Raw genomic sequence first — 26656 nt, forward strand, 5'->3', positions numbered from 1 at the left:
AAGCAAGACCATTGCTGAGAGAGTTGTTTTGCAATACACATTTTTACAATGCCCTGAAAATACCAAGAGATCATGGAAACACAGTTTGAAATAAGCTGTCAGATTGCATAAGCTTTTCTGCACAAAGGGTGAGAAGCCCTTTTTTTCCAACAGTAAATCATGACATACATTGGAAATAAAATGTCAATGCACAATTGACATTTGAGTAGCTTCCATTCTGATTCCCCATTACCAGAATCAGTCTCTGATGTAGACAGAGAATAGGCCTCATTGGTTTCCTGAAAATTTTGTTAGCTTATCAAGGGAGTTTATTTCAAAGTGAAAGCATTCAGAGATTCAGAATCTCTTGACATTTTAAGAAACATGGGGGTTTTGTTGTTTTTTTTTTACATCACAACTTCTGATTGGAGTGACAGACAATCTAAAAAATCCTGTCACCTCCCAGCAAGTGTTTGACAGTTTTCAACTGGCTTTCTAATTTGTGTCCATGTGTTTCTTACATGGATTTTTACCCTCTGTTCCAGCAGTAGGACTTTTTAAACTGGATTCTTTCAGGTGCATGATTACACCAATGAGATCTTAAAAAGCAAGGAGGGATGTCCTTTTTCAGTGCATTTGGACTTTGAGAAGAGATTTTGGCTTGAGTTTTTCTTTTGTCTTGTTCATCTCCAGGTCAATGCTGCCTGACGTTGTTGATAACTTTCGCCTGCAGAATCCTCATGGAAAAGGACATGAAACCATTTTCTATTCTTCTTATGTTTTCTTTACCAAGATGTCAGCAGGAATTGGCTTAGGAATTTCTGCAGCAGGCCTGGAGTAAGTAACACTGTGTTTCCACTTAATGGCTCTACTCTGAAAGCATTCTGAGGTTACTCCACTGAGACCCTGAGGAGTTAATTGCCTTTTTGCCCTAAGCCTGAAAGTGCCAGCAGCTCCAGTTGCATAACCGGTAAAGCCAGGATTGTTACCATCTAGTCCAGACCGCAGAGCACCAAGTCACCTGCCCTAACATACTTCAGTTCTGAAAGACATGACTTCCCCTTAAATTTTCCTCTTTCCAAATTACTCATAAATTTTAGTAGCTTGTATGAATAAAGAACTAAACATAAAAGTTCAGCAAAGGAAGGTCCCTCGCAAGTGATATGGCTGCTTTGTGCATAACCTGTTGCATCTCGGTTGGATTATGTAAGTCTTGTAAGTCTCTACATGGATTGGAATGCTTTCAGGAGTGCCTAGTGGCCTGTTCAGCATAAAAGGTTCACCAATTTTTCTGCGGTTTTAGGAGCTGGACACCGATCCAAGTCAGAGTCTTTCTCAGAGCTCTACCCATTACCTAGATCATATGAGTTTGGAAGATGCTTTGTGTTCTCCTTCCACTTTTTCCTTGTCTGTTCTGACTAGACAGCCAGTTTGAGAAAGCAGTCTGCCGTCTTCTGTCCCGCTTTTGTCCATGACCTAGCAGAAAGGGCCTGCAGCTGCTGGGTTTCAGTGTACATACAGCACACAAACACACAATAAACACTGAGAAGGGAGCTTGTCTGACCATCTAGCCCTTGGCTCTAAGTTAGGTTTTGGTATCCAGAATGTTTTGCTTCAGGGTCTTCAGCTGAAACTGCTAAATAACAAGCAGTGCTAGTCTGAACATTTTGGGCTTAAGAATTTCAGATGCTTACTGCTAATACCCTCAAACAAATGGCTGTTCACCAATTAGCCCCTTTCCAATTGTATCTCAGTTAGCTTCCAGCAGTCTGCCAAGGTAGGTGTTTGTGGGAGAACACAGAAGACAGAGTGGTGCCAAACGAGCTGTAGCTTTTGTAGATGCATGTTCAGAGGAAAATAAACTCATTCCACAAATTGGGAATGGGAATTTGGGCATTACAGCTGTTGTGAGACTAAACGGAAGCCCTGAATCAATGAACTGTAACTGTGTAAGTACTTGAGTAAATTTATCTGTCTTGAGAAGAGTGTTCTAGTGTGTGTTTAAATTAATTATTTCTGTTGAAATTGGTCAGATTACTTGCATACTTTTGAAGTGGAACTTAAATACTCTGCTGAATATTAACAGGAAACACATAACAGATCAATTTCCTTACATGGGATTCCTTGCTCCTTTTAGTAGCTAAATGCCACATAATAATAGTGAGGAAATGCACCAGTAGCACAAGGGGGTTTTGTGAGAGGAGGTGCTGGGGGACACGGTTTAGTGGTGGACATGGCAGTGTGAGGTTAATGGTTGGATTTGATGATCTTAAATGTCTTTTCCATCCTAAACAATTCTATGACTCTATGATTCTGTGTTCTGAAATTGAGATCAAAGATAAGAGTTGAAAAGCAAGATTTCAGGCAAGTAACAAGGGGAAGGAAAACATGAGGTATAGGATGAAAAATGGGGAAAAAAATACTTAAAGAGTTTTGAGGTAAAAGAGTGACCTGAGAAGGGAGCCTTCAGATAAACAACTGCCTTTTAGCTTTGGACATACTCACACCATTGTTATTTCCATATGTTTAGGTTCACTGGATACAAGCCAGGGATATGCAGACAATCCAATGATGTGATCCTCACGCTGAAAATCCTCATTGGGGCGGTCCCTGCTGTCCTCATCCTTGTAGGTCTGATTATCCTTCTTTTCTACCCAATCACTGAAGAAAGTCGGAAAGAAACAAAGCTTGCTCTTCAGGTGTTAAGGTAGGTACCATTACATGCTCTAGTATCTTGTTTCTGTAGTATAGTACTAGCCGTTTGGAGGACCATTTATCAGATATAGCAGCTGCCATGTTTTGCTTTCTCTCTGGAGTGGTGTGTGAAGCACTATTGTGGTACAGTGCTTCAAGCCAGAAATGAAGAGTATTCTACGTAGATTAAATTTCTGGAGAAAATGACAATAGTTACAGTTTATTTTTTTTTATAGAAGCAAATGGGATTCTTGACTACATTCTTGGTGTTTATAGCATATAAGAAACATCCAAACCATGTAGAGGCGTAGGCAGGAAAGATCGTGGGAGAAAAAGAAAGGATAGCTTTAAGCTGTTCTATCCCTTTGGACCCTATCACTCTCCTTTCCTCCCTCTCCAAAGAAAGTCTTGCCTGGCTCAAAATCATCCTCTTCTCCCAAATGAAGCCTTGATATACTGAGGACATGCGTAAGAACAGTCTATCCCAGCAGATTGATGGATTAAATTTCAAAATATGTTGTTACTCTCTCTTGTTTTTATCATCCCGAGTTACTGGAATTGGGAACTGATTTACACATTAAGAGATCGATTCCAGGGCCTAAGCATGAGTATCTGAGACAAATTCCTTGCCCTAAAGAATCTCAGATACCTGCACGAGGTTGCCAGATATGCCACAAGCCTCTCATGCATCAGCTGCTTTCTTGAATGGCAGCTGCAGACCAGAGGGGACAGGCAAAACAATCTAAAATGGGATTGGTCTCTCTGTTTAGGTACTGTAGTCAATGTCATAGCAACCACACCTTGCTAGTGGCCCTCAGTTGTTTTAGTTTGTCAGACTGTAGCTTGATTACTTAAAAATAAAAGCCAGAAATCTGTTCATGTCTCATCTGTTCTGCTTTTAACAGAAGAAGCCATCAAAGCACAGAGAACCTGGATGACCACAAAGAGAACACCTCGGTCTGAAAGCTCTGAATACAATGACTTTCCAAATACAGTCTCACATAACATGCACAAACTCTGTGAGAGTCTTCCGGTCACTTTTCTGATCACATTTTATCAAAAAGGATAAAGGATGATTCTGACACAGCCAGTAATGGTATCAAGGGAGGATACCACCATGTAAAATAGATATCTAACTCCACTGTGCTAAAAAAATCCCAACTCTTTACAAACATTCAGGAATGTAAGCTATTGAAGGCTTGTGGGGTTTCTTTCCTGTTTGTTTATGATCAGTGACCTCATTGCAACAGGAGATTCCATGGACTTGTAGGTCAAGGGAAAAAAATGTAGATGTGACACACCACCCAAGTTTTAACTGGTGTGATGTATTTCACCCTTAGAGACTTGGGTGGATTTTGAACCTAATACTTACCTATACATTACACACTAATGTACTTGGAAGGCACTTGGGAATCCTGAAGTATCCTATGTAAAGTTAAGATTTACTTTGTTTTGAAATGAAGCAAAACACTGGTACAGATATGTTTTGAGGATTTTCTCATGAAGCCTTTATCTGGAAGAGATTTTTGTGAAATTTAACTTTATAGATTTTATATGAAACAGAACCTTACATTTTCCATTGCTGGAGTTCCTTGCTTCTGAAACCTATAAACTAATCTTTTTCAGAGAACAGGTACTTAACATTTTCAAAATCAACATCTTCTCTCAGGATGCTCCAAATCAGCAGTCCGTTACAAAAATTAGACCACACCATTCAAATTTCTGTAAGTTTTGGACTTTAAGAGCTGATAATACTCACCTTTTTCTTCTGCTGTATAGGCTCTCTGACTCCCAAAACAGCACAGTGTGTCTGTTGACCTCTGTGCACAGTGTTTTATAATAATGAGACTACACCTGACTTGTAAATGTTTGGTTTTTTTTTTTCAGTCAGGGATGTCATCATGCTTTAGATACTTTAACAGAAACCTCATTTCTGCTACAGATTCACTATAGATTCTACTATAGATTGACATACCTAACCTCAGGCTCTTTCTGGAGCATTTAAGTTCAGACCTAGTCATTCCACGCTGCTTCCATAGTCAGCAGAGACAGTGAGACCTCCAGAGGCTAGGTCCAAGCTTAAGCTAAAATTAGTGGACTCTGAAGACATATATAAATCTAGAGAGGAGTCTGATAATTCCAAGAGTTTAAGGCTTGTTCACTTTGGTGAAATCAGGTGCAATCCGTGCAAACTGATGCAAGCCAGGCCACCAATTCACAGCATGCTGGCATCACCATATGATGAAGTGGAAGGTGCCTTTATTTTGTACTCAAAGTGCCTTTGGAGGACTTGCTGGCTGCTATTTGGGAGCACTTTTCGAGAGTGCCATGGGAGGCAGTGACCACGAGTAATTTGCTCAGGGCCATCTGGGAAGTGGCTCACAGTCCTGGAAACTGGGAAAGCTTGTACTGAAAGACCATGAAGCAAAATCACTGAGGGTCTCATTAGGTTTGATACTTTAGGTTTGAAACCTTTCCAGGCAAGTTTGAAGTCTAAGGCCTAATGAACTGTCCTAATTCAGCAAAACGCTTAATGATGAGTGAGTTTTTAAGGATATAGTTTGAGTCTGCACAGGTAAGAGTTAACTTCTGTTGACCTGACATCAGAGGCTGGGGTGGGTTTTTTTGTTTGTTTGCTTCAGTTCTTGGCCAAATTAAGATTTATATACCTGGGGCATATGTGTTTACAACAATAAAAAACATAAGGCTGCTTACAATTTGGTGTGTGATGGAATTTGCAACAGCAGTTTTACTGCACTGTGAAGTAGGCAAGTGCAGTAGTAATATCACCTAGCTCCAAAACATCATAGAAAACACCTCTGGGGTGTTTGATTTATTCTGTAATATTTGTGCATTTCTCAATAGTCTTCTTTAAAAACAACCAGAAATCCCAGTAGTGGCTGTTAATGTTTTTTTTAATGGGTTATGTTTTCAGCTGCCATAAATCTGTAGCTACAAGGCAGTGGATCCATGTCGACTTATGTAAGTCGAGTACTTAGCCCAGTGATATAACAGGGTTGCAAAAACTGCTGCCTGCAGTTGATTGGAGTAATTTGAATGTGGCTTAAGATAGTATTTCTACATCAGTTATGCCATCGCCTCTAAATTGCACAGCACACAATCTGCATTCAGTCTTTTGTGACTTAGTTGGTCGTAACCTGTTTCACTCTTCTCTGGAGAGACAATGTGATAGTTACCTAACAGAGCTGTGTGCAGTCCTCACTTTGCATATGGCAGCAATAACGGGAACTGCCAAAATCAAACAGAAAGCTTCCATAGATGAAATGTCACAGAGTATTTTTATACTTTGAAAATCTCATTTTATTTGATTGTCAGAGTTGTACCTTTGTTAAGAAAAAGAATGCATTTTTGTAAGTAAAAAGAATGGAGGAGTAACTGCATGCTAAGTGGGTTTTAATGAAGTCCTTTTTTTAGGGCTCAGTATTGGTGCTGTAAAATGAATGAACTTTGTATGCCTTCTTGGTAGTTTTAAATAATGTATATGTCTTCTGTACACTCAGAACAAGTGACGGAAAGAAGCAGATTCTTATATTGGCAACCATTCAGATGAAATGGTAATCTAATTTAAAACCTTTACCTTGCACCCACTGGTGGTTACAAGGGCCTGGTGCAATCCCTGAGGGCTCTCGCTCAGGTAATACCAAAATACAGGCCTAAGAATATGGGAGACTGGATTAAACCATCTGGTGCCTAATGGACAGCACTTCCCCATCTGCATGTACACAGTCCCAGCAAAGGGATTTACACAAATAGAGGAAGAAAAGGATAATGGAGTTACATGTCACCATGAGGCAAATCCTGCCCATTCCTTGCCCTTGCTGAAGCATGTCGATGGCAACTGTGCAGATTGCTGGTATAGGCAGTAGCTGAGCTAGTCCCTGGTCATCTCCTTCTGTTTCATGCCCCTTGTAGATTCTGCCTGAAAATAAAGTTGAAACCTTCTAAGGTTTCCATCTGAGCATTCCCAAGCGTTGTGGTTGACAGCCAGTGCCACTATGAGAGACAGCCCCCCACAGAGTTAAGTGAGCCACGGTCCCCATCGGCGCTAGGGGAGGGGGCTGCTGGTGGCCACCGCCTCCACTAGCCTCCTGTCAACCACATTCTCCCACCTTGCTGCACCCTGCCCATTCCTGAGCCTGCTGACCTGCTGGGGCTTAGTTGGATTAGATTCTTGTGCTGAGTCCCTCACTTTAATAGGTGAATAACACCTCAGACATCTGTCCCTGGGGAGTCCCTGAAGGCTATGACCTTCCATGTCAGGTCACTGGGTTTTCAGGAAGGGCTCTGCAGATTTGAGTACTAATTCCTTAAGTCACTCCTGTGCCTTGTAAGAATCACTGCTAGATTCAATCCCTGCTGCACCCTCTTGTTTCTATTTATCCTCTGCATTTTGAGTAAAATAGTTCAAGTGGAAAAAGTATTAAAGCCAAACCTTGGGGGTTTGGGTTTCAGAGTTCGTTTCCACATATCTCCTTTTCTCTTTGTCTTTCTGGGCTGTAGATAGAAAATACAAAATTAAATCAGTCTTCTTGAGAGGAGAAGTTTGCTTAAGGAATACTCTAGGTCTTTACGACCTTGTATTTGTTGTCCAGTTCTTTGAAGATAAAAAAGAGAAGGCAAGTTAGTTTAAAGTTGCATGCAGTAGGTACAGCTGGTAGCAGCGTAGTCTGTAGTTACCAATCACATGTCTCCTGTGAATTTTGTATCACAGTTATGCAAAAAAAAACTCAGCCTCAAAGTCCTACAGTAATGTCTTTTCAGAAAAGTTCTAGACTGATTGATGGAAAGGTCACCTGGATTCATACAGCTGGCAGGTGGGGAGTTCCTGCATTTTTTGAGATCACATATGCCTCATGATGCTTTTTTCTTTTAACTCTCTGCAAGACCATGGCCCAGATACCTAGAAAGAGTGCTGAGTATTATGGTTACAAAAATGTCTGTGTGCTTGTGTTATAGGATTCTGAAATCAGATAGCTTTCACATCATTGAGTACCAAGCCTGCTGCACCAAACAGCTGCTAACTCACTGGGAAGCTTTGTTCAAAAGACAAAGCAGCAGCAGCATGTCTCTATGTCCCTGAGGCAGAGGGGGAGACATTTTACTGCATCACACCTGAGAATTTGCAATCTCTGAAGACACAAACTGGCACAATCTAGAGCTGAACAGAGGGAGAATGGTCCTAGAGCTATGGCACTCTACAGCAAAGTTGAATCCTCAGAGGTGTTTGCAGAGCAGCAGTCTGTAACCCAATTGGAGAGCAGCAGTGCTGTCAGATGCCAAGGAAACGTGAATGTTGGCTCTTGAAGAGTGGAAGCAGAAATAAATCTAATTTCCTGACCTAGTTCTTGTCCTGAAATTATGAGCCTATGAATGTCAGCTACTTCCTTCAGCTTTCTGTCCTCATTTTACTGCACTCTGCTGTGGGTGGTGAGGAAGGATTGCTCAGGCCCTGTGGGACTGATGGTCACCTGGTCAGCTTCACCAATGGAGTACATTAAGAGACCCAGCACCTGTTCCCTGACAGCTCATCTTTGCTGATGCAAGTGGAATCATCTACATTCAGCAAAGGATCAACGAGATCTCCTTCATGCCTTAGTATCCTCTTTCATCATGAACTTTCATCATGATGAGGGAACCAGGTCAATACTGGCTGAGAAGTTTCTGTCCAAAGCAGCTGCAGTCCACGAGGAAGTATTTCCCCTGCATTTCCAAAATAAAGTCATCCTGTGTCTGTCTTTGAAGTCATTGAGGAGAATCTGCATGTTTGCCACATCCAGCAGCTTCAACAATTCAGCTGCTGCTGGATAAGAGGAAATTCACATTATTACTTGATTTATGAATGTTAATTCATCTTTTAAAGTTTGGAGATGGTGTAAACAGAAAGTAGTCTCTGATTTGAGATGAAGATTAATTTAAGGTTTTATCTTTTCCAAAGGTAGTAAGAGCACAGGCTTTGAATCAGGAACTATCAGAAGTTTTGTAAGAGACAATGGATTTAAAAGTCAATACATGAAAAGAAGATTTTTAATAACATTTCTTCAAAAAGATTTTGCAAACCATTAGCTGTGCATTTCTGGGCAGAGACCTGAGTATAACAATGTCCCTCTCTCCAAGATTAAGGGAAATTCCAGTAAGTGCTTGGAAACAAGTCTGTCGATGTATCCACATCACCATCCACAAGCTTATATGCACCAGACACACCATTCCTCATTGTCACATTATCAGCTTGTAGGATCTACAACCATGGATGCAGCGAAATTTGCCACAGTGAAAAACAAGCTCAGAAAAAGACTTAAGCTCAGGCAAACTACAAACTCTACTTCAAATGCAATGCCCGGAGTTTACACCTTCACACAGCAGGAGGAAGCCTGAAGTTGTACTGAAGGTAAATGACAATTCATACAAGTAAGGTAATGGCTATAATCAGATTTGCACTTCTTTCTTTGCTCTTTTTTTTTTTTTTGGATGAGAGGTGTTAATTGCAACAAAGTTTTGTGCATGTACGTGGAACTTTTTTCCCTGTCATTGTTTAAAACCCTTTTGATGAACTATCTGGAAGAAGTAAGCTGGTTATCCCACTAAATTTATTTGTAAATACTCCTTGGTAGCATTATGCCTCCCCTAACCTCTACAAAAGGTTACTATTAACCCATGTTATGGTTCAGCTGAAAGAGAGAAGGTACTCAATTTACCACCAATATCTTAGCAAGGGAGCAGCAGCTTTGGTGCAGGCCAGCCCGTAGGTTTAGAAATAACTTCTTGGCTAGAAATAAGCAATTCCCTAATCATAAGGATTTAATACTTCTGAGATTCCTAGGGCTGTATTTCAAACACAGTCCTTGTCCATGTGCACATAACACACCATGAAGAAGCAGTGTATTTTTTCCCTGACCAAAGTATCAGCAGCTTTCTGTGGGTGAGGTGCACTCGCACATGTGCTCCGGGTGCCTGGCTTAGCAGTGCCCAGCGCTCACCCGGGCAGCTGCAGGAGTCCTACAGATCTGTCTGGTGCAGCTTGAGACTTACCATGCTTCTGGTGGGAGACATTATCTTTTGTCAGTCTAGGAATAACACAAACAGGTAACCATTCTGATGTAGGCAGCTAATTTTTGTACTCTTTGCATAACAAAATGACTGAAGCATTTGGGGCGCATCCAGTCCAAGGCACCCACTCAGGCTGGTGCAGGTGGCAGAGGTTTCTTGTGGAGCCAAGAGCACTCAGCCCCAGACCTCTGCTCTCATAGGCCAGTGGGATGTCAAAACCAAGATCAGGCATGAAAAAGGACCATCAGGTGACTGAGAACTATGGACCATCCCCAGCATCCAGCCTGCTTTGAACGTGTCCCCAGCTCTGAGGCTTTGAGGTCAGTAACTTTCTGGTAGGGTGATGGCGATCGTGACCCACTGCCTGATTCAACAGTGACAGTTACCAAGAACAGACCCTCGTTATGTACAGGATGAAGCCCACAACTGCCCAATTATTTTACCTGTTTTCCTCCTCCCCTGTTCATCAAAAGCTGTGAAGTCCCAGTTGCACCACACACCACCGAGTGCTCTTTGCAGCTTTTGCTAATGTTGCATCTTTAACATTGTGTTTTGCGGACAGATGATTTATTGAGAGTGGCTAAATTTCCAAACAGGCAATAAAAAAAAAGAGCTTATATTAGTCCTGAGACAGCAGCTCAGGCTCTATAATCTCATCACTTGATTCCTTCTCACGCAGTAAGTGCCACTGTGAAAGCCTGATAAACTGCTTAATGTTATCAGGCTTTAATTTTATGGGTAGCAATCTTGGTTTACCGCCTTCAGTGCTGCAATCCATGCTACACCCACTTGGGCTGTTTTCTACACTTCACCTTCGCATTTTCTGTCTCCCACTACAAAAGCTCAGACTGTTTTCTTCTAGCAGCCTTTAAATCAGACGTTCTTCGGGTGGATGGGTTATTCGATTTCTCTTCTGCCCATTCAGCAGCTACTAGCTATGAAAATTGAGAGGCGTAATGTTAATATTACCAGCCTTGTTTCAAAGGTAACAGGGAAATAGCTCAGTATGAACACAAGAGATGTTTAGAAATATGAGCTAACAAATACTTAGTTAACCCAATGTAACTAAAGTAATTTCATGCCAGTACTGGGCATGGCTGGGATGGGATTTGTTTTCTTGACAAAGCCTTGCTTTCCCAGAAGCTCCTGACCATCTGCCTGCTGATGGTACATATGCAGTAAACTTACAGCACGTACTAAGTAAATTTACTCTTGCTTCCTTTGCGCACACAGCTGCGGTTTTACCCGTTCAGCTGTCTTTATCTCAAGCCACGACTCATTCTGGCTTTTACCCTTTCCATTATCTTCCTCCATCCCACCAGGGGAGTGAGGGGCTGGGTAGGGGCTCAGCTGCCAGATAGGCTCAGCCCACCACAGAAGGTGACATTTGTGACAGCCACTTCCTCAAATCCACAGGGAGACACAAGCCCAGAGAGGCAGTAGTGGGCAGAGGAGGGGAAAAGTGTCTTGCTTCTACACACTGGATATTCCATACAATCCTACTTTGTGCCAAACTCTGGATGCCCAAACTGGTGCTTACACCCTTAGTAACCACCAAAAACTACCCACACTCCTGCAGGCCCCATTTCTAAATAACAACAGTGTAGTATTTCAGGCTTTGACAGAAGTGAGGAAACATAGGACGATGCAGCATTTTCATGGGTTTCTTTATTACGCAACTTTACTATCATCTAAAAACATCAACATCTTCAAGACCAAGATGGAAACTCTTGTCTCGGAAGCTTGTAAGAAAGCGTGTTTGCCAATCACTGACACAAAGACCTGGTCTACAGTGCAAAGGGAGTATTCAAAAAACACTGCTCAGCGTAAAAAAAAAAAGTCAATGTTTCCAAGGATCAAATAAATAATTTACAGTAATATGCAACAAGAAAACCATAGAAATCCAACAGAGATTTGAGACAGACTATTGTTTGGAATTTGCAGTCCTACACGGTAAATTTAAAAGTCTGCCATGGTAGAACAGGTGCTACCTAATTGCGGCCAAGTGTTACATCGTACTGCTGGGCTGCTCTGAAGCACCGCTGCTGTCTGAAGGCTTGGAGGAGCAGTCTCTGAGGACCTCCACAGAACTCGTGATATCCAGACTTTCAGAAGCAGCGGGTCTACACCCTTCTGTAGAACTGATGATGTCCAGGGTTTTGGAGGAGCGGACGCTGTAGCCTTTGGCAGTGGCATCTCTGACAACGAGCTCCTGCGCAGGTGTGAACAGGAGCGGGACAAAGCCCTCGCTGTCCGCTGTCAGCACAATCCACGATGAACCTGTGAAGACACGTCAAGCGGCTGGTGAGAAGCTTTGCTCTTGTTAGGTACATTTCAAATAGAAAACCTACGGCTTCTAAAATTGAAGTTCAATGTTTCCAGATTGTAGTGGGTTTGTGTGGGCAGGTTTTGGTCACAGCGAGCTTGATAGGGGTGGCTTCTTTAAGAAAACTGCTGTCAGAAGCTTCCCCTGTATCTGACAGGGCTAGTGTTAGCTGGCTCTGAGATGGACACACCGCTGTCCAAGGCCAAGCCAATTAGTGACCAAGGTAATGCCTTTGGGATTAATGTATTGGTGAAGGGGAAGAAGTTGCTGTGCAGGGGCAAAACTGCAGAAGCAGCAGAAGGGAATGAGAATGTGAGAAAAACATCTCTGCAGACATCAAGGTCAGCAGAGGAGGGAAGGAGGTGCCCACGCACTGGAAAAGAAATTCCCCTGTGACCTGTGGCGCAGACCGTGGTGAGGCAGCTGTGCCCCTGCAGTCCATGGAGGCCACAGGGGAGCAGAGATCCACTTGCAGCCTAGAAGGACCCCATGCTGGAGTGGGTGGATGCCCAAAGGAGGCTGTGACTCTGTGGGAAGTCCACGCTAGAGCAAGTTCCTGGCAGGACCTGGGAACCTGTGGAGAGAGTGGCCCACAGTGGACCAGGTTTGCTGTCAGGACTTGTGACTGTCACAGACCTGGAGCAGTTCGTGAGGGACTGTGTCATGTGGGAGGGACCCCACGCTGTAGCAGTGGGAAGTGTGAAGAGTGTGAAGAAGCAGCAGCAAAGTACATCTGTGACAAACTGACTGTAACTCCCATCCCCTGAACTGCTGGAGGGGTAAAAGGGAGAGTCCCAGAAAGGAGAGGTGGGGAGAGATGTTTTAAGTTTCATTTTGATTTCTCATTTCCCTGCTCTGTTTTGACTGTTCGTTAATAAATCAAACCATTCCTCCCCATGCTGAGTCTGTTCTGCCCATGATGCTAATTGCTGAGTGATCTCCCTGTCCTCACAAACCTCTCGTTATATTTCTCTCTCCCCTGTCCAGTTTAGGAGTGGGAGTGATAGAACAGCTTTGGGGGGCATGTGGCACCCAGCCAGGACTAAACCACCACACAGATGTTTACAGTTTTTCTAGCAAAAAAAAAAAAAAAAAAGTAGGGGGAGATACAGGCTGTATGACCTCAAAAATAAAGGACAGTCAGCAGCCACACAGAACAGCTTTCTGAGCAATTTTACCACGAGGAGACGAGACTATAATAAAGGCACTTCAAATAAGGAGGAGGAACACAATTCTGAGCAGAATTCATAAACACACAGACTTGTTTTTAACTGGGTGTTCATGAGCCACTTCACAGTGCTTGAGCTGCACAAATATTGTAAAACCCAGAAATTTATTCAATTAAATGACAAATTAATAATCTAAAAACAATTCTGAAACTGCTTCTAGTGTGTAATTTCAATATAATTTATTCCAAAAACAATACAATGCAGAAATCTTGTCCTGCACCGTACGAACTTTATGTCTCTGGTCCATTTCTTATTTGACTTCACATCCTCATTAGCAGCACTTTTACAATTTGAAATTGTTTCCTGAATCTGAAGCACTTGACCTGTTCCAGTTCATGTAAACCAGGAAACACTCATACTTGTATCCATTAAGTTGTTGAAGAAATAGAACAGAGCTAGCAGGGGTGGGGGGTGAGGAGATTCAGAGAAACGTTTCCAGCTATTTGTAAATTTACATTATGTAACTTCATGTCACAAGTAAGGTCATGAGAAGATTGTAGCTTAAAAGCATGCAACCTTTTAATCTTTTGGCTTAATAACTCTTTTGGACCAAACTTCTAAATCCATACAATTTGGGAATGTGAAAATACCATTCCTACTTTGCCCATTTATCTAGAAATAATTGTAAAATCAGTAAAGAAACCTACTGTAAGGCTGTTTGCCTTTAAAATTTCTCTGGGAAGGTTAGTCACATGTAAGATGATTACACACTCTTGGGCAACCAATTCTGTTTACATTTTAAAGCTAAAAATGAGAAATCAAAACTTCTGTTTCTTGCTTCTGATTTCTTACAGGAGACCAGATCTTCCAGCTACAGAGCGATATAGAGAAAACTGTATACCAAAACCACCACTCAACTCCAACCTCCTCACTACTAAGACTTCTCTATTTAGTTGAAAAGATAAACATTGAGTGACAGAAATTCTCCTGTAAAATCTGCCACTTGATCAATACATAAAAGCATCAATACATAAAAGTTTGCTCTTTTTCATTTTTGATAATGTAAAGATTCTTCTCAGCAAAAGCCCGGAGAAGAATCTTCAAACTATAAATTAAATGAGTGAACAAATATTTCTTTATTGTTTTTTTTTCCCTAGGTGGGATTATACATATTGCTCCTGCTCACTGAGAATGTCACATGTGTTTGACGCGTTTGAATTATCCAATAATTCCAACGTACCGTGTTGCATCTCTACAAGAGACAGATTGAATATCTGCTGGACTGTATTTAGATGGAGTTTACCACCACAAAGCATAACAGCTCGTCTTTCATCCAAGTCACTTCTGGAAAGCTGCTTCTGTGAATTTGAGAAAGAATCATTAGATACCGTGATACACATTTAAGCAGGGATGCCAAAACACAGGAAGTCAAATGCTTTCCCTGCGACAAAACATCAACAACTAAATAGGTAAGAAAAATTGTAGCATTACTTCCATTTCTGAAGCCTCCCCAGCCCAACATAGCTAATCCAGCCCTCAAAGGCCAAGACAAGCTGACACGAAATTCAGTTTCAAAACTATATGTAAGAAGCAGCTGAATATAAACCATGAAAAAACTTTGTGCTACCTCAAATTCAAGTAGGCTTTAAATAAATCCCTCAGATAAGTGAGACACCAGACTTGCTGAGGGAGACTTTTGCTTTTCAGAGTAATGTCAAATATATCATTAAGATTTAAGAGTGAAAAATTAAAAATTATTACAATTATTTAATGTTTACAACGGAAAACAGTGAAGAACCATGATCTAGGACCTCACAGTTCAATTGCAGAATCATGGAATAGTAGGGTTGGAAGGGACCTCTAGAGATCATCCAGTCCAACCCCCCTGCGGAAGCAGGTCCATCTAGATCAGGTTGCATAGGAACGTGTCCTGGTGGGTCTTGAAGACCTCCTGTGAAGGAGACTCCACACCCTCCCTGGGCAGCCTGTGCCACTGCTCCCTCACCCTCAGAGTAAAACAGTTCTTTCTTATATTTAAATGGAACTTTTTATGTTCCAGCTTCATCCCATTACCCCTTGTCCTGTTGCTAGATACCATAGAAAAAAAAGGATGTCCCAACCTCCTGACACCCACCATTTAGATATTTGTAAATATTAATAAGATCTCCCCTCTGTCTCCTCCAGACTAAACAGCCCCAGTTCCCGCAGCCTTTCCTCACAAGCAAGATGCTCCAGTCCCCTCATCATCTTGGTGGCCCAGTACTGGATGAGAATAATAATAAAGTGGAAAAATAGAGCCTATCAAAAGGAAAATTGCATTTAAATGACTTTGAATATTGACTAAGGTTTATTTACATGAATTCTAGAAGAGGCTTAGTAGGCATGTGCCACGTTTTGATAACCAGGTAACTCACGCTTTCTGCCATGAGACTTGGAAGCACCTTCTTTCAGCCCAGGAAAGTGTCTTCCACATTAAATCTGATTTTAAATAAATTTCTAAGCTATGGTAATGGAATTGTGTTGCCTCTCCAAGGGTCTCTTTCAAGCTCAGATATTGCTCTCAATACTAATTAGCAACACGTCTGTCTCAGATCCAAAGCAGTTTTCTTTGTGGGGATTTTTTTTGTCTCAGTCTCCATTAGTTTAGTTGTCCTCACAGGAAGATGGGACACAGATACCAATTCCCAAATATGGATATTTTGTCTAAATTTCTAAACAGAAAGCTTCTGAAGTTGCCTGGGGAAAACATTATCTTACTGCAACTTCATACAAGCGTTTAATTCTGCAGCCAAACTGTCAGCTGTGGGCTCCCTGGAGTCCCAGCAACCCCTGTGCAGAAGGGGAAGGTACAGCTCAGCCCAGTGTGAGGTGGTGACAGGGAGCTGCACATTCCCCAGAGTTACAGCACTGCAGAGCAATGTAACATGAATCCCGCTGACAGGAACAGGATGGAAATTCAATCCTATGGACTGCTACAGGATAATGGTCTTTAGTGTCCATTTAGAAATGCTCTGGTTTTCCCACCAGTACAGATAGCAGAGTAAGAATGAAAGGACTACTATGGCACCTATCTGAAACAGAAACCATTTTAGACATATTAATTTTTCTGTAAAAAATTATCAGAACCATTGCCCTGGTATGTCCCATCAGAGACAAAGACGTAGTGTTGAAAGAACAGTAAGTAGGAATGGAGATGCAATTCCAGGAAGAGCAGGGAAGGAGGACACCAAAACCAGGCCAGGCCTCTGTAAAGCCCAAGTATCAATAAAACTCTATCAGATTCACCTGTATGCAAGACTATCTACATGTACCAAATCTGGACGTACTACACATTCCTAGGATGTCACCCTTCCTGCCCACAATCAGACAAGAGAGTTCCTGGTTTCAAGCCGTACAAAGAACACACATCCATAAACAGATTTCATCGCTAAGGCTTCCAATATTACAATTACCTGGCAGGTGATGTTAATAAACGAGGGTTCCTGAGAAGATGGGTACACTGGCAGGTTCCTCTTCCCACCTTTTAGCAGCTCAGTTAATTCACAGAGATGCTGCTGTAGTTCTGTGAAGTTACTGGACAGTTTTTCTACATTTTTTGAAAAGTAACTCGCCTCCTTTTCACTCAATAGGTTATTCTTGTAAGAGTTTGGTATTTTGGAAGCTGCATCTGCCTGCCTCTTTGGAGACGTTGGCTTGTTAGAGAAGGGCAGCGAGGTGGCAAACAGTGCCGCAGTCCGGTTCACTGGTTCGGCATCGAGAGGCTCAACAGCTGGAGGAAAATTCACAGCAAGCTTCTTATCTTTGAGGTCATTCACATTCAACAAGAAGCTCTGCTCATAAATAGGACTCTTAATTTCTTCAATGAGTTTCCTTCTGCTGGTAGGGGACTGAAGGGCAGCACGGTCTGGAATCAAGAGGCCACGGCTGAGAGGGTGAACATCTGCAGAGAGATCATGAGGTGTGTTTGACAGGCTCAAACCGGAGCTCCCGTTAACTGGTGCAGATGTCGGAGGAGTCGTTTCAAATATTAGTTCCTTAATCATCAACCGGATCATGTATTTGTCTGATCTTGAAGAGGGGAGAAATGCAGGGTCGGTGAATTTTTGTCTTCCAACCAGTATCAGCAACAATTTATTGGTCAAGAAGCACAAACCCTTTGGTTTATCATTTTTCTCTAGCTGAATTTGTTGAATATTGGGTAAATTGGATGAAGTCAGTGAATAGACTAAAATGACATTACAGGTATTGGAGGCAACCGATACGGTTTGAGTTTTGGGGTTGAAAGCCATCATGTCAGGTACCAGGATGCCCGGGATGCTAACTTTTTTGGTAGAGGTAACCTTTCTTTCAAAAGTCACCAAGATGAGATGTGAAGAGTCCTGGCCGCTTCCCGTTAGATAGTCCTTGTGCCTCAGATGAAGAAGAGAACTGGAATCGGCAGCCTGCTTGTTAGAAAGGATGTGAGTTAGATCCACGGGAGACGTAACAGCAGATAAAGGCTTCTCTGAGTCCAGCAACTTGCTCCCTGTGTCCATGGAGTACTCCTCCTCCCCGCCCAGGCTGGACTGGGAGGGCAAGGACTCTGTTTCGAGGCTCGCCGGAACCTCGAAGGCAACACCAGCATTTAAGCCACAGATCTTGTCTAGAGGAAGCTCAGTGGCAACAGCAACTTGGAAATTCAGAGTAGCTTCCACTGCACAGATGTAGCCTCCCACGTCAAAGATTGGGCAAAAAGAACAAGCATTGAGTGTTTTCTCAGCATCATCCCAGATGTAAGAATGAAGGGCACTGCCCACACCCACGACCAAACGGTTGCCTTCCTTGGTCCAACAAGCACAGTGGATGAGCCCGCTGCCTTTAATATCTGCTTTAATCCTAGAGTTGTTGAGGTGAACAGAGTGTAAGACAGAGGCATCCCGTGTGGTCAGCACGGCCAAGATCTCCTTCTTCGGGTGCCACACGCAGCCCTGGGGGAGCACCGGGAACGGCTCGCTGATGTCGCAGATCTGGGACACCAAGAGCTTGTTTCTCTCTGTAGCGTTAAAGCAGAGCTGCCAAATGGTGATGTGCTTTTTATGCTGAACGGTGAGCAGAGCGGGAGCATCGGGGGGACACGGGCCCCAGTAGAGCCCATGGACGTGTTCAAACTGACTGACAACACTCGAGTCACCGAATTTCGGCTCTCCGTTATGAAGGTGTAAAGCAGTCAGTATCACCTGCTTCCCATCTGTCCAGGCAAGGCCGTGCACGGGGTGAATTGCTTGGTACAAGGCATTAAGGCCAGTTCTCAGAAGCTTCGCCTTTCCCAGCTCCATGATTTGTCCCGTGAGACATCTAAACAAATCAGAATGAAAAGAAAAAAGAAATGACTGTAGAGGAGAGAGGACAATACCTGCACCATAATTTAGCTTATGACCCTGCCAATGCTGGAAGTCAATGTACACATAATGCTCAGCAACGCTTCATTCCCAGCCCTGGAATTTTTCCTTTATGACGTTTCCTTGGTGAAATGCAATTTGAAGAAACTTTGCTGTTCACACAGGCTTAGTCTGCTGCATTTTCATCATGGGACCAGTCCTTCGATTATCATCTACAGGCTGCTGCTCTCAGGATATTTCCAGACGAATTCATTACTAAAAATGTTCCAAATATCACCTCGTACTCCCAGCTTCACGGGCTGTTTGTGGTCAGACACAGTAATCCCACACAAATATAAGCACGCATTAATGTATTATCTATAAATCCGATCCTGCATTAAGGGGGGTGTGAACAAGGAATTTGCATGGTTATTCCAGAAAGCTGGCTAAAAAACCAAATGTAACTTTGAATAAAGTGAGGATCAAAGCAGAGTTTTATCAGGAAATGAACAAGTGTTTCATTCAATCATAGAACTGTTTGGTTGGAAAAGACCTGAAAGAACATCAAGTTCGACCACCAACATAACACTCCCAAGTCCATCACTAAACCGTGTCCCTAAATTTAAAAGAACTTAGAACTTAACAGGGGGACAGACCCACCTACCTCAGGCACGAGCCATACTTTCACAGCATATGAATGACTCTCTAACATCCTCTCGTGCAGTGATTATTTTTTTTCCTTTTCCCCAAGTGATTCAGCACCTTTTTGTTAAAGTCCACAAATCAGCTTATAGCTCAGTACTATTTGTTGGGTAGAAGGGATGAAAGCAGCAGGCAGCTGACTATGGCTGCAGACTAGCACTTTCACACACCCGAATGCCCATACAAAAACATGCACTTTTTTGTTTTAATATCTGCAGTAACTCTGGGGATACTTTTATCATTTGGATATTGCTTTAAGAGTACTTATTCTTACAGTGTCCTCAAAAGTGTAAGTTACTGGACTATAGATAGGGAAATAAAACCACAGAAAACCTCTGTTCTACTATTGTTAAAAAAAAATGGGTTATATGATTTGCCTGATGTCTCGAGAGCAGCTTTTTCAGGTCTTTCTACGTAGCATAACAGATTCCAGAGGGAAAACAGGAAACTGCCTCCAATTGTTATTCTGTAACCAGGTGTCCGGGACATCCGGAAGCCATACACAAAGCATCAAAACTTCAGACAGTTCAGCATTTTACAAGTATTTCTAATTTTTGAGCAATCCCTACTCTGTGCACAGCAGCCAATTCAAAGGTACTGATGGTTTCCTCACTGAAGACTAAGTTGCAAAGTCCTGGCACAGGATGAGTTGCAGCTTTAGTAGAAAGAATGAAAACCAAGAAGACAGTGTTTGAGAAAGTCAAACTCTCAAACTGGAAGGGTTTATTACATTGTGTGGAGTCCGGCACTACTTCATATTTTAATTAACTATTTGTGGATGAACCCAAACTTGAAGGAAGGAGATTGGAAGACTGGATTCCAGAGACTAAAATTAGAGAGGAAAAGTTATGTTATGATCCAGATAACTGCTCCTGAAGCTAGTAAAAAGTAGGAACACAAACTCAGATATCTATTCAGGAATATTTCCCCCAGTAGCAGTACAGCAAAAAAAGTATCCAGCTTATAGTGAATCCCAAACTGAATATTTCAGTAATGTGAGTATGTTGCAAACTAAAACAGTACCATTCTGGAATGTTTTTAAGTGGGGTACCATACACATGGGCCATAACTACCCCACTTTCTCAGAGCTAATGGTACCTCCACTGGAGAATGTGCTTACTCCTGAGTTTAACAGTCTAAAGATGAAGGAAACACTTAATAGAGCTCAGGGACCAGAGAAACATGAGAAAGTAGGTTCACTCAGTTTCAAGAGGATTGGGAGTGGAAACTTGCAAACACCTACCAGTCTGCTGACAAGAGAACACCAGGTCTGCTCTGGATAGCAAAAGATAATAATCTGCTTAGTTTCAACGAAGGAGATTTAGGTTAGCTGTTAAGGAAAAGTTCTAACTGTAAATGATAGCATTGAAGCAGGTTACCTTGGAGGAAGGAGATGGGGTTCCATGAATTTCATAATCTGTAAGAGCCAATTAAGTAAATGTCTGTCAGGGATCAGTTTAAGTATATTGGCTCCTGCCTCCCGGGAAGGGAGCACCCGAGATACTCCCAATTAACTTCACCATCTACCAGGCTCTAAACTCCTGAATAACTGACCTCAGGCTTGTTCAGCACCTGGCACAAGAGTCCAAATGTTAGTTGTTGGTTCATTTAGTGCTGCAAATGATACAAGTAATGGGCATAAGCCGGAACACAAAAAGTTTCACTTAAAAACAAAGAAATATGTCTTTACTGCGGGGTTGAGAGAGCCCTGGCACAGGCTACCCAGTGAGGGTGTGGAGTCTCCTTCTCAGGAGGTTTCCAAACTCACCTGGATGCATTTGTGTGCCCCCTAATCAAGAACCTGCTTTAGCAGGAGGCTGGACTGGATGAGCTCCAAAAGTCCCTTCCAACCCCTACCATTCTATGAATCAGATGTATGTTGCTGGGCAATAGAACCATTCTATGAATCAGATGTATGTTGCTGGGCAATAGTTATGAATGGAAGGGGGATGACAACGTGCCTCGTAAGATATGCTCAGATACTAAGCCTCCTGGGCCTCGGGACAGTCTCCTGTGACAACGAGAGACCCCCAATCGACCTGCGAAAGCAGAAGCTGCCGGACACCCACCGGCCGTGGCACTCCGGCCGCCCCAGCCGCGCAGGCCTCCGTGCTGTCAAGGCTCCCGCCCGCCGGCCCCTTCCCGCAGCGCAGCCCGCAACGCGCCTTCTGAGCCCAGCAACGGCCGCGCTGCCCTGAGGCGGGTGCCCCGCTACCGCCACAGCCCCGCGGACAGGCCGGGGGAAGAAGCGAACACGGCAGCGATTCGCAGCCGCTACGAGCGGCCGGCGGGGCGCCTGGGAGATCCTCCGGCAGCCGCCGGCGTGTCGGGACAGGAGGCTGCCATAACGGGAGCGAAAGGGAGCGCCCAAACCCGCCCATGCGACCCGCTGCTCCCTGCACGGGCCCGCCCGCTCCGATATTCCCCGCTGCGCTCAGCAGGCCGCCCGCCCGCCCGCCCGCCCGCCCGCTCCCTCCCTCCCTCTCGGCCGCGCCGCGGGCAGCAGCCTCACCCGCCGGCACCTCGGCTCAGCTCAGCTCGGCCCCGCCGTGCCAGTTCCCGCTGCCGTGCCGCTGCGCTTGCGGCGTGTGCCTCGCAGCGCGTCCCCGCCTCCCGCCCGGCTCCGCTCAGCCACGCACCACCCAGGCCCGGCCGCGGGGGGGCGAGCGGGCAGCGGCGCTCTAGCCGGGCACGCCTGAACTCGATCACCCAACGAGCGGCGCCCACCAGGCGCGGGCGCTAGAACGACAGCTGCCAGGAGGCAATGCGGCGGCGCGCGGCGCCACAGGGCTCCTGAGGGCGGTTCGCGCCGCCGAGGCGCATCGCGCAGTACGGGGACGTGCCGGTGCCGTCAGAGCCGGCTTGGGAGCATGTCTGCAAGACTCCGTGCTGGAGGTTAAGAAAGCAGGCATTCTTTACTGCAGATGCTCAGGGGATAGTTCCTCCTGGAGCTCATACCGCAGGTTTCCACAGGAGCAGGTTACATCGTTCTATTACATATGCACAATCATAAATTGTCCCGGAATACATATACATATTAATGATATTTCCTGGAACTAATTACAATATTTGCATCTCTACTAAGCAAGTGCCTTGAGTCTCTTAGAGTCCTCTGTGGGAGTCTGTAGTGGTCTTAAAGGATCTTTTGACACCATCTCCCATAACATCCTCATCAGAAAGCTCAGGCAGTGTGGATTGGATGAGTGAACAGTGAGGTGGCTGAGAGAACTGGCTGAGTGACACAGCCCAGAGGGTGGTGATCAACAGAACTCAGTCGAGTTGGAGGCCTGTGGCCAGTGGAGTTCCACAGAGTTCAGTTCGAGCGCCAGTCATATTCAACATCAATGACCCGGATGAGGGGACAGAGTGTACCCTCAGCAAGTTCCCCGATGGCACCAAACTGGGGGGACTGGCTGATTCCCCAGAAGGCTGTGCTGACATTCAGCGGGGTCTCAATCAGTGGAGAGGAACCTCATGAGGTGGACAAGTGCAGAGTCCTGCACCTCAGGAGGAACAACCGCATGTACCAGTACAGGCTGGGGATTGATCTGCTGGAGAGCAGCTCTGCAGAGAGAGACCTGGGAATCCTAGTTGATAACAAACTAAACATGAGCCAGCAATGTGCCCTCGTGGCCAAGAAGGCCAATGGCATCCTGGGATGCATCAAGAAGAGTGTGGCCAGCAGGTCGAGGGAGGTTCTCCTCCCTCTCTACTCAGCCCTGGTGAGGCCTCATCTGGAGTCCTGTGTCCAGTTCTGGGTTCCTTAGCTCAAGAGTGATAGAGACAGGGAACTTCCAGAGTCAGTCCAGCAGAGGGCTACCAAGATGGAACATCTTTCTTATGAGGAAGTGCTAGAGGACCTGGGACTGTTTAGCCTGGAGAAGATGAGACTGAGGGGAGACCTCACTAACATTTATAAGTACCTAGAGGGTGGATATCAGGAGGATGAAGCAACACTTTTTTCTGTTGTGTTCAGCAACAGAACTAGGGATAATGGACATAAGCTGGAACACAGGAAATTCCATTTAAACGTGAGGAGAAACTTCTTTGCTGTGAGGGTAATGTTGCCCTGGCACAGGCTACCCAGGGAGATTGTAGAGTCTCCTTGTCTGGAGGCTTTCAAAACCCGCCTGAACGTGTTCCTGTGTGACCTGATTGAGGAGAACCTGCTTTAGCACGGGGTTTGGACTAGGTGATCTCTAGACATCCCTTCCAACTCTGACTATTCTACGATTCTATGATCTTCAAGACTGTCTCGTAATTGTTTTCTTAGTGTCTATTGAAGTTTCCTTCGAAGCCTATGTAGTGTGGGACAATCCATATGGCTCATGTCTTCTTTTTGTTTAATTGCAAATCTCCAAGTTTCTCAGTGGTCATGTAAGCAAACTCAAGACATGACTAGCATAAAAGGTATAGTGGATTTTTCCATCTTTCAATCTTTGTACAAGGCATCAGTGTCTCCCCGCCCCAGGAGGACATGTACCATGTTACACGTCTAACCCACACCTGTGTGGCTCTCAACAAGGCCTGGGAAGACACCAATGTAGAGACAAGATGCTTCACACAGGAAGACATCATGTCCCCATGGCATAAGGGGCACCCAGTGTCTCCAATATCATCTGTGTCGCTGGCTGGGTCCTGCTGCCAGGGGCCAGTTCACTCCTGGTGTCTGGAGGATGGTAATAGAGATAGTTCGTCCAACTTGGCAGACATGACACTGATCTGAATGCAAAGCCTGCAAGTTTCCAGAGTTATTAGGATCCTTCTGCACAAGATAAAAGTGGGAAAAGAGGTATGTTCCAGCTTTGGTTTATGTTTAGTTTGGTTTGTTGTGGGGTGTTTTTTTTTCCCTTGGGAGGTCACATTGAAGTGAAGAAAGTGTATAAATATGATACAGAACTGCTTCAGTAAAACTTTTATGTTCCCAGCCAAGTGCCGAGTCCTGCACATGGATCACAACAGCCCCATGTATGGCTACAGTCTTGGGGAAGAGTGGCTGGAAAGCTGCCCAGAGGAAAATGATTGGATATTAAGAATTTTTTTTTTCACTGAAGGAGTTGTCAAGCATTGGAGCAGGCTGCCCAGGGAGGTGGTGGAGTCACCGTCTCTAGAGGTATATGAGATGTTGATGTGGTCCTGAGGGACATGGTTTAGTGGTAGATATGGCAGTGCAGAGTTAACAACTAGGACTGATGATCTTAAAGGTCTTTTCCAACCTAAATGATTCTGTGATTCTGTGATTTATTGCATCAAGCATATCTTCTTAGAAGTCTCTGAGGCCTTTTTAAAGTTAATTATATTGCAAGACTGTGCCACTTTGTCATGCCTTAGTACTGCAGAGCAGTCTGATTTTTGTACAGTTTTGGAAACCCATACTTGAAATAGGATGTTGAAACACTGGAAAAGCCTTAAAGAGTTGCCAAAGGTGTAAAAAAAAAAAAAAAGCTTGAAATGTTTGCAAGGTCAAATATGTAAGTAGCTCAAAGTTACCAAAAGAACACTAGGTGGTGACTTGGCTATGTTGCATGAGTGCCTTTGCAACGAGAAAAAATCAGAGCTAAACAGCTCTTTAAGTTAGTGAAGGAAGGTTTACCAAGAGCCATGGATTGACTCAAATACGTCAGACACGGCTGTGAGTTTGATCAACGGCTGGAACAAACTACCAACAGAGCGGATGCTCTACGTGCGTTTTCAAGTTAAAAGTTAGTGACTTTCATAGACATATTATTTAGGTGCAGATTTTGCCTCATTCACAGACAATTTTCTGAGCTCAATAAATGGATTTTGGATTAAATTCAATGGCCTGTGGTGCACTGTAGGTGCGGATATCCATGTATCTGTGGGATACAAGATAAAATGCTACGTACTGTCTCTATCCAAAAAAAAGATCAACATAATTTGACTGGTTTATATCTGACATGGCACCTGCAAGACGCTGAAAAAATAGATTGGTATGTTCAGAGAAAACTGCAAGCAGTAAGAACTCTTCTTTTATGCAATTATACTGGAAAAGGTTTGAGGGAGATAAATTCCTGACATTCAGACTGGGAAAAAAAATTAATTTCCAGACTCTCTTGTAAACTCGTTCAGCAAAGGAGCAGTGACCATGGGATGAGTAGAGGTGGGGAACAGGATTTCTTTGAACTGTTGGATATTTTAAGTGTAAGAATCTTTCTGCCAGCTTCGAGTGCTTGATGCTGTTGTGAGTTGCAATAAATAAAGAAATTTTAAACCAAATCATTAATAGATTTCCAAGGCTGCCTTTTTAGTTTAGAAAGATAAGCAGTTGACCCAAATGCCAGATTTTCTGTGCCATTCCACAAATACTCACTTTCTGGTTCATGAGGATTGATCAGAAAATGAAGAAATGCAGTTTTGGTTTCTCCTATTTGCCTTTTTTGTTGTCATGAGCAATAGACAGGATGCAACTGCAGAGAAAACAGAGCAAAACCAGCCCAGAATTGAAAAAGAATTAATCTGAAGTTTCTCATAGAAATCTACTCTTATGTTCCTCACATATGTTAATGTACTCTCAGGGTTAGGGCCGGAGTGTGTTATGCCTCTCAGAGAGATGAGCAGAGATGAGCCCTGCCTGAGAGATGGTAGGGGTTGGAAGGGACCTTTAGAGATCATGTAGTCTGACCCCCCTGCAGAAGCAAGTCCACTCTAGATCAGGTCACATAGGAACGTGTGCAGGTGGAAGACCTCCAAGGAAGGAGACTCCACACCTTCCCTGGGCAGCCTGTGCCAGGGCTCCCTCACCCTCACCGTAAAATAGGTTTTTCTTATATTTAAATGGAACTTTTTGTGTTCCAGCTTCATCCCATTACTCCTTGTCCTGTTGCTAGGTACTATAGAAAAAAGGGATGCCCCAACCTCCTGACACCCACCATTTAGATATTTGTAAATATTAATAAGATCCCCCCTCAGTCTTCTCTTTCCTAGACTAAACAGCCCCAGTTCCCGCAGCCTTTCCTCGTATCATCTCATTTCATGGAATCATAGAATGGTAGGAATTGCAAAGGACTTCTAATGACCACCTAGTCCAACCCCCCTGCTCTTGTTCTTTTAGCCCTGGAAAGTACATGCTTTGCACAGCCCTGAGAACAGAATGGCACCAGGGATTTCTGCTCTCCCTTGCCTGTGTCTGTGTCACACCTGCTGGGTTGGTGAGGGTTGTTTTCCAGTTTTCCAGTTCATCTCCTGTCTCTCCGCAGAACTGTGTATGCTTGAACACTCCACACTGAATTACATCAGTTATTGGCACAGAAAGTGCCTGGGGTGCTTGGCCTGTGCATCACAGAGGGTAAGATAGAGCCTGAGCTTTCAATCTTGTTCTTCCTCTGGATAACACAAAAGAACAG

At 43.9% G+C, this 26656-nt stretch overlaps 2 protein-coding genes across 7 annotated transcripts in view; one reads left to right on the forward strand and one right to left on the reverse strand.

Annotated features, from left to right (window-relative positions):
- MFSD2B (MFSD2 lysolipid transporter B, sphingolipid) overlaps positions 1-5390 on the forward strand; it is a 44955-nt gene extending 39565 nt beyond the window's left edge. For all 5 annotated transcript variants that reach the window (XM_061990024.1, XM_061990023.1, XM_061990022.1 and 2 more), the window contains 3 exons: positions 673-816; positions 2510-2686; positions 3579-5390. In XM_061990024.1, coding sequence (XP_061846008.1) covers positions 673-816; positions 2510-2686; positions 3579-3636 — 379 coding nt within the window. In that variant the 3' untranslated portion in view covers positions 3637-5390. The remainder of the gene's footprint in view (positions 1-672; positions 817-2509; positions 2687-3578) is intronic.
- Positions 5391-11403: 6013 nt separating this feature from the next.
- LOC104553561 (WD repeat and coiled-coil-containing protein) lies at positions 11404-21890 on the reverse strand. Of its 2 annotated transcripts, none has more exons than XM_061990021.1 (4): positions 21815-21890; positions 16686-18567; positions 14474-14591; positions 11404-12018 (listed from the first exon to the last, which is right to left on the reverse strand). In XM_061990021.1, exons 2-4 carry the CDS (start codon positions 18546-18548, stop codon positions 11747-11749), a joined length of 2253 nt encoding a protein of 750 aa, XP_061846005.1. In that variant the 5' UTR covers positions 18549-18567; positions 21815-21890; the 3' UTR covers positions 11404-11746. The 2 variants fall into 2 exon arrangements, with proteins under 2 accessions (XP_061846005.1, XP_061846004.1); XM_061990020.1 differs by having other exon boundaries at positions 21805-21887.
- Between the last annotated feature and the right edge of the window lie 4766 nt (positions 21891-26656).

The sequence above is a fragment of the Colius striatus genome, chromosome 2, assembly GCF_028858725.1.
Source record: "Colius striatus isolate bColStr4 chromosome 2, bColStr4.1.hap1, whole genome shotgun sequence".
In the NCBI taxonomy this organism is placed as follows: domain Eukaryota; kingdom Metazoa; phylum Chordata; class Aves; order Coliiformes; family Coliidae; genus Colius; species Colius striatus.